The 14185-nt window shown below is 36.2% G+C and overlaps 1 protein-coding gene across 2 annotated transcripts; it reads left to right on the top strand.

The window, feature by feature from the left end:
- Positions 1-4114: 4114 nt before the first annotated feature.
- Positions 4115-14185, top strand: LOC143885525 (uncharacterized). 2 transcript variants are annotated; one of them, XM_077389740.1, is made up of 7 exons: positions 4119-4291; positions 5672-5827; positions 6511-6666; positions 7474-7629; positions 9175-9330; positions 11101-11256; positions 12247-14185. In XM_077389740.1, the coding sequence occupies exons 1-7, from the start codon at positions 4282-4284 to the stop codon at positions 14100-14102; spliced, it is 2646 nt and encodes an 881-aa protein (XP_077245855.1). In that variant the 5' UTR covers positions 4119-4281; the 3' UTR covers positions 14103-14185. The 2 variants fall into 2 exon arrangements, with proteins under 2 accessions (XP_077245856.1, XP_077245855.1); XM_077389741.1 differs by lacking the exons at positions 5672-5827; positions 6511-6666; positions 7474-7629 and having other exon boundaries at positions 4115-4291.

The following is a 14185-nucleotide window of genomic DNA, read 5'->3' as shown; positions in this document are numbered from 1 at the left end:
TGGTGATTATATGATTGCTCTTTTGCACTAATAGGGAGCGGTACGAATATGCCATATGGGAATGAGGTGATGGCAGCATGCCCATATATGATATCTAGACCCTTGTTTCTTGTCATCTAGCATATATTGAGATACATAAAGGAAATTAGGTTCTCCAAAATAATTCTAGAAAGCCATTAAAAAAAAGAGAAGTTAAATACACAAGCTATCCCCCATGGTGAACAGCCCCACAAGAAGCCCCATTGATCAAAATGTTAGTATCATTAATAGGACCTAGCTACTGGTGTATCACTAATCAGTATAGAGCATCAGTGGTTGGCCTGGAACATGGAATTAATCAGTTTGTGAGAATAATTGAATTAAACAGGGCAAAAACTATACACCAAAACAAGGGGTGTAGTAGTCTTAGCTGTCTAATTAATTGGTGCACATGGTCACCGACTCGTTGCATTCAAGAAGTACAATTGAAGACCGACCTCAAAATTTGCCCATAACTTGTCTGATCACCTGCTCTTGATTAATTAATTCGATCCGTCCTCAAAGTTGGAACAATTCTCTTGCTCACAAAAATATAAGCTTATGTTTGAAATAGCTGAGGATCATAGGCACATGGAGAAAATCTTTTTCAAATCCCCAAACAATTACACTGAAACTTGGAAAAAAGTATAGTGTGACAGAGAGTAGCTGTTGGAGGTAATAGAAATAAAGAACTTGCTCATCAAAATACATCTAGCAAGACATTATAAATTACAAAATTTATTCAACTGGAAACCATTCAAAACCCATCTTGAAACGCCCAAATCATTCGACCAAAACCCCTTTTTGCTTTCATATCAAGCAAAACCCCTTTTTGCTTTCAAAATTTATTCAACAGGGAAAGCAAGTTATATATTTCCTCCTTTATGTTCCTTCGAGGCACCCCATTTCATGTATTTATGACTACTCGTTGCATTATATAAGGGGATAGCTTTGGAAATAAAGGGGGTGATTATACCATTTCCTCAAATACAAAAAAAAGGCTATTGATGTGGGTGCTACCATAGTTTGATAATCACATAAGCTCCACTTGTCCTTTATTATTTAGTGAAATTATAAATGAAAATACGGTTGTGTTGATGTCATTCCCTGGAGTAGACTAACATAAAATGTACCCAAATAATAAACACATAAGACACCCAAATATGGATTTTTTTAAACCATAGGAATCAAGAAAACTTGGAAAATTAATCTACATGCTACCTTATATTTCAAGTCGATCACAATCACTTCTCACTTGGAGATTTTCAGGTTTTGCCCCACAAAATTTCTGGTTTGAATTCAAGGCAGGTGACGGTACTCTATTTAAGTGCTTTGAATAATTATTGACTTTAATTGTGTATGATAGGAATTATTTAGCAAGCATGAGATTTTTATTATTTGATGGTTGAAATGTAAAATCATGAAAATGTTAATGGTTTCATATCCTGATATGTTAGTGTTACTATAAAAATGAAAAATTGAAGTATAGAAATTGTTTAAACAGGTATAGGAATATGATTGGTAAATAATACCAATACACTGGCAAAAGATATAAATGCATAAGCATCAGGGTTATATGGTTGTTTGGGCGGAGGTATAAGTCGTCCAGGAATCATAGAATTCCAAGCCAGTCTTGGGTTTTAGCGCACCCCCTTAGCGGTAAATGCATCATCTTAGACCTTGACGTTAAGAGGCGGAGCAGCTAGTAGGCGCATCGTAAAAAGTCCCACATGCCCACTATCTTTGGCAGGGGTAGTGGAACGTATTGGTGGGTGAGGTAACAAGCAATATGGGAGCCTGAGTACCATGGGAAAACTGTCACATGTTACCCATTTCGTAATTAAAGAAATTCTAATTTTTGTGTTACACATTCATAGTTTAATAAGAAATATAATTGTTTTGATATGCCCTGTGTAGTGTAGTTACGATGAATTTTTGGTATGTAGTTTCTCTTCTTAATTATCTAGTTGCCATATTCTTGTAGATATCATTGTTAATCTATGCTTACAAATAGTTCAATTATGCATTCTAATATCGTAATTGTTTTTAGTACTTCTTTAGATAATCGAATGACCATGTATAGTTCTATGAACTAACACAAAAATCACCCTACAGGTTTCGCAACTTTGGAGGATAACGAGATGAATTCAAATGGGGGTGAATAGATAAATGTACAGAGCGTTGGAATAAGACTTAGTAGCGTGACGGATGTCGTCATTTATGTTCTTTATTTTCATTTATGTTTGATATTTAAGACTTGGTTAACTTGTCAGGAGTTTTAAATGAACTCAATTTGGAGGGATTTGATTTTGGATGTAGTGACATTTTATTTAGATGGTTTCATTTTAGTATGTTAGTATAGTAGTGGATATGGATATTGATGGTTCTTTTATAGTTTAAAAAGAAATTTCTTGGTAAATTTATTACAGGTTTTTCTATCTTTTTGTGGTAACGGCCCGAAACCATATAAAAACTCTCAAATGTGAGTTGTAAATTGTGTATGTGGTCGCGTGTGTGTAACAACCAGTGTTTGCCCCCCCCCCCCCTTGTGCAAATTCCTGGCTCCTCCCCTGTCCCTAACAATATGATACTTAAAGTAATTATGCTTAGTCATTGTCACTCTTCTTTCTCCTTAGAGAAGAAACCTACTGTAGCATTATCCCAATAAATAACATATAGCCTAGAGATATGAGTGCATGACTCCAAGCCTAGTGATAAAATTCTGCAACCATAGTGCCTGTGTCACAGTCTTGTAGCATGGAACAAACTCTGCCTCAATACTAAAAGGAAAGATCTGACACTAATGCTTCATGTTTTGTATGAGATGAGATTTCCCTCCTTCCACATAAGTAGGAGGACATCCCTAAAGTAGACTTCATATAATTGAGGTATTGTATTTGTAAGAGAAAATTCGCAGGTTAGCCTTTTGTGACTGATCCGTAAACAGAACATCGCTCAAACAAAACCTTAAATTACGAGAGGTAGAGTGCCTCTATAAGGAAAGGAAGATAACCCTATGAGTGCTGCTTTATTTGTGGTAAAGCCCCATTACTTTTCTTATGAAAGAGTAAGGATTGAATCTTACGATCAAGCCTAGGGTCAGCCTCATGTCATACATAGGGACAAGGGTGGGGTCATTGATATGGTGAAACATGATGAGGAAAACCCATATGGTTCTAGTCCGGTACCTAATGGGCATCCCATTTACCCAATTAACTGCTATAAATAATCAAAGCTTTAGCTTTTGATAGGGAAAACCTTAATGAATCCTAATACTCAAGTGCTAGGATCATTCAATCAAGGTTGGACAAACAATAATGGGCCAGGTCTGTGTTCACCAGTTAGTTAACGAAACAGATCATGTCCACAGGGCACAAGTGACGGGCCATTGTTTAGCAAAAACAACATATTTTTGTTGCAAAGTGGGGTCCATTGTTTGGTTATCCAAGCCATTCAACTCATGCCCATATGCTGGTGGATCAATGCCATACAAAAAAGTTTTGTTTTTCTTGGATAAATTAGGCAAAAAAAGAAAAGAAAAGGGAATAAAAGGGGAAGAAATGGAAAGTGGGTCCATTGGTGCGGCGATCAGAGGAGAATCCAAGATCTAGGTCAAAATCCATTAGGCCAAAACTGAAAGATCTTGAGTTCGATGGAGATCCAAGAACAAGGTGAACCACAAGGAATCCGAGATCAATCACGGAGACCTCTCAAAGACAATTATATGTCCAAAACGACATTATTCCAAATCAACAGAACTTAAATCTTAGGGTTTTTAAAGATCAAAACCATTTTTTGGAAGGGATCTTAGCTTGGATCACAATTTCCAGCCTCCAAGATGGTCTCTCCACTTTCTCCCACACGAACACTCTCCTTTAGGAATTAGGGCTGTTGCACGATTAGATTAGGTTATACTCTAATCTAATCGAACACACGGACACTCCTAACATCTCACAATGTGTCTATCCAAAAGAAAACAAGGCCTGAGAATCACTTTTTTAGCTTTTTTCTTTTAAGTAATATAGAAATCTGATTTTTTTCCTTTGCATTGAAAGGAATTTGTTTTTTGGTAATAAATTAAATGTGCTCATATGTTTTTGTCTTCATCATTTTCTTGTAGGTTTATGCAGCTTGAAGAGACTCAAGACCCTAGTACTCGGGTATAACCAACTTGATGATCGAAGTCTTCCATCATGTATAGGAAACCTTTCGTCCCTGGAAGATTTAGATTTATCATATAATAATCTTAGAAATCCACTTGGCATGTCAACAGGTACGGAGTGGCAATAGTATTTTTCTCATCTGAAATGATAAAGGTTGAAGTAGTTTTTCTCTTCACTTTCACTTATCTCATAATTTCAATGATAAGATGATGCATAAAATACGCTTTTGGTATAGTCTTCAGGGTATCTGGGGATCTTCAGCAGCTGATCACGGCATATAATGACTGTCGTAGGCCTATGAAAAATATAAAAAAAAAGAAGTTAACCTGCTTTTTTCTTTTTGGAGAAACCATAAAAACGAGGATTGATTAATCAGTAGGCTACTATCATGTCTCTTGGGGAAAGTAACAAATTTTCCTTCCTTCAATTTTTAAAATAACACAAATACACATTAGATTAATTGTCTATTCGGTTTTAGCAAAAACAATATATTTTTTTTGCAAGTTGGGGTCCATTGTTTGGTTATCCAAGCCATTCAACTCATGCTCATATGCGGGTGGATCAATGCCATACAAAAAAGTTTTGTTTTTCTTGGATAAATTAGGCAAAAAAAGAAAAGAAAAGAAAAGGGAATAAAAGGGGAAGAAATGGAAAGTGGGTCCATTGGTGCGGCGATTAGAGGGTTAGGCCAAAACCGAAAGATCTTGGGTTCGATGGAGATCCAAGAACAAGGTGAATCGCAAGGAATCCGAGATCAATCACGGAGACCTCTCAAACGCAATTATATGCACAAATCAACATTATTCCAAATCAACAGAACTTAAATCTTAGGGTTTTTAAAGATTTTTTGGATGTCTTAGCTTGGATCACAATTCCCGGCCACCAAGAATGGTCTCTCAACTTTCTCCCACAAGAACACGCTCCTTTAGGGCACACGCACACACTCTTTTAGGGTTGTTGCACGATTAGACTAGGGTTAAACTTTGGAAAAACAACCCAAAAGTTGTATTTTTAGGTGTTTAATATGAGGCCCTGACCCAGGTTTTGCAAATAGACAAAAACACCGTCTTAAAGCTTTAGCTTCTATTAGAGAGGCGTTAAAGGGGGCGAATGACGAGTCCAAGCACCACACCTAACTGCCATCCCATCAGTAAGATTAATTATTGAATACAAATATGAAAGCTTTAGCGGCTTTTGGTGTGAGACCTCCTAAATCAAAGCTCAGGATCATCTCATCAAGATTGGGAAAATGATAAAGAGCCACTTTTGTGGCTGTCTGCTAAATCAACAGAATTGATCATGTCCACATGGCACAAGTGGGTCCAAAAAGTAATCATAGCAAAAAAATAATCTAAGGGTGATTTTTCTAGCAATTTTCATATAAGTAATATAAAACTTTGAGATTTCTCCCTTGCATTGAGAGCAATTTATTGTTTAGTAATAAATGAAATGGATTTTGGATTTTTATGTCTTGATAATTTTTCTTGTAGGTTTATGTTTCTCGAAGAGGCTCACGCAACTAGATCTCAGCTATAACAATCTTCACGATCAAAGTCTTGCATCATGTCTAGGCAACCTCTCCTCCCTTCAAACCCTGTATTTATCATGGAATAATCTGACATTCACATCTGGTGCCATCTCAACAGGTACGGGGCTATTAGCATTTCCTCACCCAAAATGATGTGTGAAGTATTTTTTGACAGGATTTTGTTATTTTTCTGAAATAATACTACCCGCTTTAAGAAAAGTAAACTATACATTTAATAAAGAAAATGGGAAATGATATTCCCACCCCCTCTTTTAAGATCTTTGGATCTCACAAGTTTACAAGACTAATTATGTTATTACTTTGAGCGGTCATGGTTAGGATGAAGCCTAGGGTCAACATTAAATGTAGTAAAAAATGAAAACACAAAAAAATGCATTAAAACTTTTGTCATTTACAAAAATATAGTGGGGGTAATAAAGTTGGAAAGTTGGGCAAAAAATGTATTTAATACCATCTTAAACGTGCTTAAAACATTTTCCACAGAAAATGGGGGTTTTTACTATAAAAGTTTTAAACAAAGTACTAACTCCATGCCAATAAAAAGAGATTTTTTTCAAAAACAAAATAGAAAAGAAAAAAAATACTCTCCTTAAACAGTGTTTCGTTCACCACGGTTAAAAAATACTGTGTATATGTAATGTAACAACAACCACCCGATAACAACAACTTTGAGATGATTTTTTAGCATTTTTAGTTTTATATTCCATTGAGAGCAATTTATTGTTTAGTAATAAATGAAATGGGTTTTGGGTGTTTATGTCTTGATCATTTTTCTTGTAGGTTTATGTGGCTTGAAGAGACTCACGAATCTAGATCTCAAAGATAACAATCTTCACGATCAAAGTCTTCCATCATGTCTAGGCAACCTTTCCTCCCTTCAAGGCCTGGATTTATCAAGGAATAATCTGACATTCACATCTGGCGCCATCTCAACAGGTATTTTTTGACAGGATTTTGTTATTTTTCTGACATAATACTACCCGCTTTAAGAAAAGTAAACTATAGATTTAATAAAGAAAATGGGAAATGATATTCCCACCCCCTCTTTTAAGATCTTTGGATCTCACAAGTCACAACACAGAGACATCCAATACAATGACTGGGCCGTATCTTATAGTTATATCATCTCTACATGGTTAATGATCAAATTATCCTATGACTGTCATAGGCCTATGAAAAATATAATAATAAAAAGTTAACCTGTTTTTTTCTTTCTGGAGAAACCATAAAAACGAGGATTGATTGATCATTTTTAGGGAAAGTAACAAATTTTCCTTCCTTCAATTTTTAAAGTGAGGGTTGGTTAAAGACCCTAGTATCATGTCTCTTGGCAAAAGTAACAAATTTTCCTTTCTTCAATTGTTTATTCGGTTTTAGGTAAAACAACATATTTTTGTTGTAAGGTGGGGTCCATTTTTTTGGCTACTCAAGTCATTCAACTGATGCTCATATGTTTATAGATCAATGCTATTAAAAATAATTTTTTTCTTTGACAAATTATGCCAAAAAAAAAAGAAAAAAAAAGGGGAATAAAAGGGGGCTTTGATGCATGCAGGCATCATCGCAGGGAAGTTGGTGGTCCTGAGTCACACCTTTGATTGATCTAAGTTCCGTTTATTTCGTCAGCATTGCTTTAGTTCACCAAAAAACCAAGTGTCACTCCCTTTGCATTGAAAGGAATTTGTTTTTTTGGTAATAAATTAAATGTGCTCATATGTTTTTGTCTTCATAATTTTCTTGTAGTTTTATGCAGCTTAAAGAGACTCGAGATTCTGCAGCTCCAGGAAAACCAACTTGATGATCGAAGTCTTCCATCATGTCTAGGAAACCTTTCGTCCCTGGAATATTTAGATTTATCAAATAATAATCTTGGAAACCCAATTGGCGCCATCTCAACAGGTACGGAGTGGCAATAGTATTTTTCTCATCCGAAATGATGATGGTTAAAGTACTTTTTCTCTTCACAATGATAAGATGATGCATAAAATACGCTTTTGGTATCTGGGGATCTTCAGCAGCTGCACCCTTTTTCAATTTTCGAAAGGCAAACTAATCACTGCATATAATGACTGTCATAGGCCTATGAAAAATATAATAATAAAAAGTTAACCTGTTTTTTCTTTTTGGAGAAACCATAAAAATGAGGATTGATTGATCAATAGGGTAGTATCATGTCTCTTGGGGAAAGTAACAACATTTTCTTCCTTCAATTTTTAAAATAACACAACTACACATTAGATCAATTGTCTATTCGGTTTTAGCAAAAAGACATATTTTTGTTGCAAGGTGGGGTCCATTGTTTGGTTATCCAAGCCATTCAACTTATGCTCATATGCCGGTGGATCAATATCAATGCCATACAAAAAAGTTTTGTTTTTCTTGGATAAATTAGGCAAAAAAAAAAAAAAAAAAAAGGGAATAAAAGGGGAAGAAATGGAAAGTGGGTCCATTGGTGCGGCAATCAGAGGGTTAGGCCAAAACCGAAAGATCTTGGGTTCGATGGAGATCCAAGAACAAGGTGAACAGCAAGGAATCTGAGATCAATCACGGAGACCTCTCAAACACAATTATATGTCCAAAACGATATTATTCTAAATCAACGGAACTTAAATCTTAGTGTTTTTAAAGATCAAAACCATTTTTTGGATGGATCTTAGCTTGGATCACTATTTCGGCCTCCAAGATGGTCTCTCCACTTTCTCCCACACGAACACGCTCCTTTAGGGCTGTTGCACGATTAGATTAGGTTAAACTCTAGAAAAACCACCCAAAAGTTGTATTTTTAGGTGTTTAATATGAAGCCCTAACCCAGGTTTTGCAAATAGACAAAAACACCCTCTTAAAGCTTTAGCTTCTATTACAGAGGAGTTAAAGGGGGCAAATGTCGAGTCCAAGGGGCGAAGTTATCACCGCCCTTTCTAATGGGATCAGAACCTTATGGGCTATCCCATGATGAAGTACAAGGGTGTGCGTAACCAAGGCCCTTGATCTGGCAGACCATTATGAGGCAACACATATGGCCCTAGCACCACACCTAACTGCCATCCCATCAGTAAGATTAATTATTGAATACAAATATGAAAGCTTTAGCGGCTTTTGGTGTGAGACCTCCTAAATCAAGGCTCAGGATCATTTGATCAAGATTGGGAAAATGATAAAGAGCCACTTTTGTCTAGGCAACTAGATCTCGCAGAAAATGGGGGTTTTTACTATAAAAGTTTTAAACAAAGTAAAAACTCTCCTTAAACAGTGTTTCGTTCACTATGGTTAAAAGATACTGCGTATATGTAATGTAACAACAACCACCCGATAACAACAACTTTGAGATGATTTTTTAGCATTTTTTTAGTATTTTTAGTTTTATATTCCATTGAGAGCAATTTATTGTTTAGTAATAAATGAAATGGGTTTTGGGTGTTTATGTCTTGATCATTTTTCTTGTAGGTTTATGTGGCTTGAAGAGACTCAGGAATCTATATCTCAGCGATAACAATCTTCACGATCAAAGTCTTCCATCATGTCTAGGCAACCTCTCCTCCCTGGTAGAACTGGATTTATCAGAGAATAGCTTGACATTCACATCTGGCGCCATCTCAACAGGTATTTTTTGACAGGATTTTGTTATCTTTCTGGCACAGTACCCACTTTAAGAAAATTAAACTATAGATTTAATAAAGAAAATGGGAAATGATATTCCCACCCTCTCTTTTAAGATCTTTGGATCTCACAAGTCACAACACAAAGACATCCAATACAATGACTGGGCCATATCTTATAGTTATATCATCTCTATATCGTTACTGATCAAATTATCCTATGACTGTCATAGGCCTATGAAAAATATAATAAATAAAAAGTTAACCTGTTTTTTCTTTTTGGAGAAACCATAAAAATGAGGATTGATTGATCAATAGCGTAGTATCATGTCTCTTGGGGAAAGTAACAAATTTTCCTTCCTTCAATTTTTAAAATAACACAAATACACATTAGATCAATTGTCTATTCGGTTTTAGCAAAAGGAAACATATTTTTGCTGCAAGGTGGGGTCCATTGTTTGGTTATTCAAGCCATTCAACTCATGCTCATATGCCGGTGGATCAATTTCAATGCCATACAAAAAAGTTTTGTTTTTCTTGGATAAATTAGGCAAAAAAAAAAAAAAAAAAGGGAATAAAAGGGGAAGAAATGAAAAGTGGGTCCACTGGTGCGCCGATCAGAGGGTTAGGCCAAAACCGAAAGATCTTAGGTTCGATGGAGATCCAAGAACAAGGTGAACAGCAAGGAATCTGAGATCAATCACGGAGACCTCTCAAACGCAATTATATGTCCAAAACGACATTATTCCAAATCAACAAAACTTAAATCTTAGTGTTTTTAAAGATCAAAACCATTTTTTGGATGGATCTTAGCTTGGATCACTATTTCGGCCTCCAAGATGGTCTCTCCACTTTCTCCCACACGAACATGCTCCTTTAGGGCTGTTGCACGATTAGATTAGGTTAAACTCTAGAAAAACCACCCAAAAGTTGTATTTTTAGGTGTTTAATATGAAGCCCTAACCCAGGTTTTGCAAATAGACAAAAACACCCTCTTAAAGCTTTAGCTTCTATTAGAGAAGCGAATGCCGAGTCCAAGGGGCGAATTTATCACCTCCCTTTCTAATGGGATCAGAACCTTATCGGCTGCCCCATGAGGGTCAATGCTTATAATCACATTCATGGTCATGGCCATTTTGGATTGCAGAAATTTTCTTAAAAACTTTGGAAAAGAAATTTTTTATAAAATTTCTTCCTTTTCCATTGATTGATTACAAAGTTCTATTTATTAGGACTTTCATTTTATAATGGTACCAGTCTAAACAAACTGTAACCATATGATTTCAGTCTAAATTGTGAAATAAACAAAATCAACGGAAATATTTTGTGCGAGAAATGTGTTTCTGCAATACAAACAGGGCCTAAACAAATCTCATAGGATGAATACTAGGCCAAGATCAGATACATCGCACATAGGCACAAGGGTGGTCGTAACCAAGGCCCTTGATCTGGCAAACCATCATGAGGCAACGCATATGGCCCAAGCACCACCTCTGACGGCCATCCCATCAGTAAGATTAATTATTGAATACAAATATGAAAGCTTTAGCGGCTTTTGATGTGAGACCTCCTAAATCAAGGCTCAAGATCATCTTATCAAGATTGGGAAAATGATAAAGAGCCACATTGATCATGTCCACTGAGGGTGATTTGTTTAGTATTTTTCATATAAGTAATATAAAACTTTGAGATTTCTCCCTTCCATCGAGAGCAATTTATTGTTTAGTAATAAATGAAATGGGTTTTGGGTGTTTATGTCTCATTTTTCTTGTAGGTTTATGTGGCTTGAAGAGACTCACGAATTTAGACCTCAGCCATAACAATCTTCACGATCAAAGTCTTCCATCATGTCTAGGCAACCTCTCCTCTCTGGAAAATCTGGAATTATCAGAGAATAATCTGACATTCACATCTGGCGCCATCTCAACAGGTATTTTTTGACAGGATTTTGTTATCTTTCTGCATAGTACCCGCTTTAAGAAAATTAAACTATACATTTAATAAAGAAAATGGGAAATGATATTCCCACCCCCTCTTTTAAGATCTTTGGATCTCACAAGTCAAGTCACAACACAGAGACAACCAATACAATGGCTGGGCCAAATCTTGTAGTTATATCATCTCCACATGTTTACAGGACTAATTATGTTATTACTTTGAGTGGTCATGGTTAGGATGAAGCCTAGGGTCAACATTAAGTTCCACATATGGTCAGGGGTGTAATCAAGACCGTTGATCAAGTTGACCATCATAAGTCAACCCATACTGTCCAAGTCTTATTTGTCAGATTAAGGCCTCTAAATATCAAAGCTTTAGCTTCTTTTAGTAGGATCCTTAAAACAAGGCTTGATTGGTTAGCATCTCCATATTTTTTTTGCATATTCTTTCACGATTTTCTCAAACATAACGGAATGTTTTATCATTTTCCTAACAAGAGGGATATTTTTGTCTTAAAAAATAATTATGACTGTAACGTTACACACATGACAAAGCATGATAACCTCCCTACATATTATTGTTATGTTATTCTACCTACTACACTGGCCTTTTTATGAAGATAAGCAAGAAAATGAAAAAGGGAAGAAATAGCGAATGGGACCCCACGTTGGAGATTTGATGTATGAGGGCGTCATCCAGAGGAAGTTGGTGGTCTTGAGGGTCCCACCTTTGATTGATCTTATCCTTACATTTGATAGGCCTTACATTGAGTCAAGGTGTGAGAATATTATTTCCCAAAATATGACTATTTACATTTACACTAATAAATTGGAAAAAATAGAAAAATAAAATTTTATTAGAAACTTGTTTTTTAGCGAAGAATTTTATCTTGCCTCATAATCATACAATGGGGCTTCCTCGTTATCATTTTGCAACATCAATCTAATTTTGTCACCATTTTCTCTCTGTCTTATTCTTACAGGGATTTGCAAACTAAGGAACCTAAGTCGCTTGAATCTCATGAGGAATTCAATTGAGGGCATTCATCCATGTATGGAAGGCATGCATAACCTGCGAGGGCTTTTTCTCTCCAACAATCGCGTTACAGGGAAGATTCCTTCATTCATTTTCAACAACCTAACGAAGATAGAATCTATTGATCTTTCAAATAATCAGTTCACGGGTGTGTTCTCATTTTCTAGTTTTGCCAACCTCTCGCAACTTTCAGATGTTGACCTTTCAAACAATGTCCAATTAGAGGTTGAAACCCAACACCCACATTGGGTTCCTACTTTTCAACTCCAGCGGTTGTCCTTAGAAAATTGTAACCTCAACAAACATAGCACTCGTACCATTCCCAGCTTTCTTTCTAGCCAGGTTAAGTTATCTCAATTAAATTTGGGTCATAACTCTCTTAAAGGGATCATCCCATCTTGGCTATTGTACAATACGTCATGTGATTCCTTGTTGTTGACGGGTAACTTGTTCGAAGGCTCAATTCCTCAGTCTACCCACAACACTATATCATTTCTCACAGTTCTAGATATCTCTGAGAATAATCTAAGCGGGTCACTTCCTACAAACATCGGCACACTCTTCCCAAAGTTGCTTTACTTCAACCTATCCAAAAATATTTTGCAAGGTAGGATCCCCTCATCCATGGGTGAAATAGAACGCTTATCTATATTGGACCTATCTTCCAACAAATTTTCAGGAGAAATGCCACATCAACTCACCAAAAATTGCATTAATCTGATTTACCTCAATATATCAAGTAATAGATTGCAAGGAGACATTCTCCCAGTTGATGCTAACTTGATACGATTGCAATATTTATTTGCCAGCCACAATAACTTCACTGGAAAAATTCCATCTGGCCTGTTAAATAGCCATGTCTTGATGATTCTTGATATGCGAAAAAATACCCTATCCGACACTATTCCTAGTTGGTTATTCTCCCTCTCAAAATTGGTATCAATTCTTTTAGGGAATAATTTCTTTCGAGGAAACATTCCAATACAACTGTGTCAACTAAGTAACCTCCATACCTTGGATCTCTCCAACAATTTTTTTTCTGGAAATATACCTTCTTGTCTCAACAACATAAGTTCATGGAAGAAAGCATATCAAATCCAAATTTCCTATGTTTCTTTAAATAGAACAGGCTTTCTTCCTAGGCCTTCAACTTCTTTCACCACAAAGGGTGTAACTTACTCTTACGAGGGCCTTCCTTTTAGCTTGATGACTGGAATTGATTTGTCCACGAATCAGTTGGAGGGTGACATTCCATTCCAAATAGGAGACTTGGGAGAGCTTCTCTCATTAAATTTTTCCAACAACCGGCTAACTGGCCATCTTCCACGATCCTTTCAAAACCTAAAAAGCTTGGGGAGTTTGGATCTTTCTCACAACAAGTTAGTTGGGAGAATCCCTTATGAATTATCTCAACTGGATTCACTTGGCGTTTTCTTCGTCGCCTACAACAACCTATCAGGTAAGATCCCTTATGAGAAACACCTTACCACATTTGGTAACAATAGCTATGAGGGAAATCCAAATCTTTGTGGACCACCACTAGAAAGAAATTGCTCCTTGGAAATCCCTTCACAACCTCCTAGAGATGAGGGAAAAAATTCTAGGGTTCTTGATAATCCTGTGATTTTCTACTCATTCGTGGCAATGTCATATGCTTTGGGATTTTGGGGATTCATCGGCTTTCTCATCCTCAACAAAAATGGGAGGCATAAATACTTCAGAGCTATGGATGCATATATTGACCGGTCGATTGAGAACCTCTCAGAATTCCTTAGTTACTTGAAAATTTGTTGTTTCAAATAATGGTACAATTTTCCTTTAGTTGTAATGCAAAATGATTGTTGGAACTAATAATAAGCTTTATCTTGAGTTTTAAGTTAATAATT

This window comes from Tasmannia lanceolata, unplaced genomic scaffold (assembly GCF_043159265.1).
Source record: "Tasmannia lanceolata isolate RefF3 unplaced genomic scaffold, GAP_Taslan_0.1 ptg000008l, whole genome shotgun sequence".
Taxonomy (NCBI): Eukaryota; Viridiplantae; Streptophyta; class Magnoliopsida; order Canellales; family Winteraceae; genus Tasmannia; species Tasmannia lanceolata.
Note: the sequence above shows the minus strand (reverse complement) of the source record. Positions and strands in the feature narration are given on the sequence as shown.

Bases quoted from the DNA above. Each gene is read 5' to 3' on its own strand.
- LOC143885525 (XM_077389740.1), top strand. The intron at 7,630-9,174 runs GTACGGAGTGGC...TTTTTCTTGTAG, and splicing joins AATTGGCGCCATCTCAACAG to GTTTATGTGGCTTGAAGAGA. The intron at 11,257-12,246 runs GTATTTTTTGAC...TTATTCTTACAG, and splicing joins ATCTGGCGCCATCTCAACAG to GGATTTGCAAACTAAGGAAC.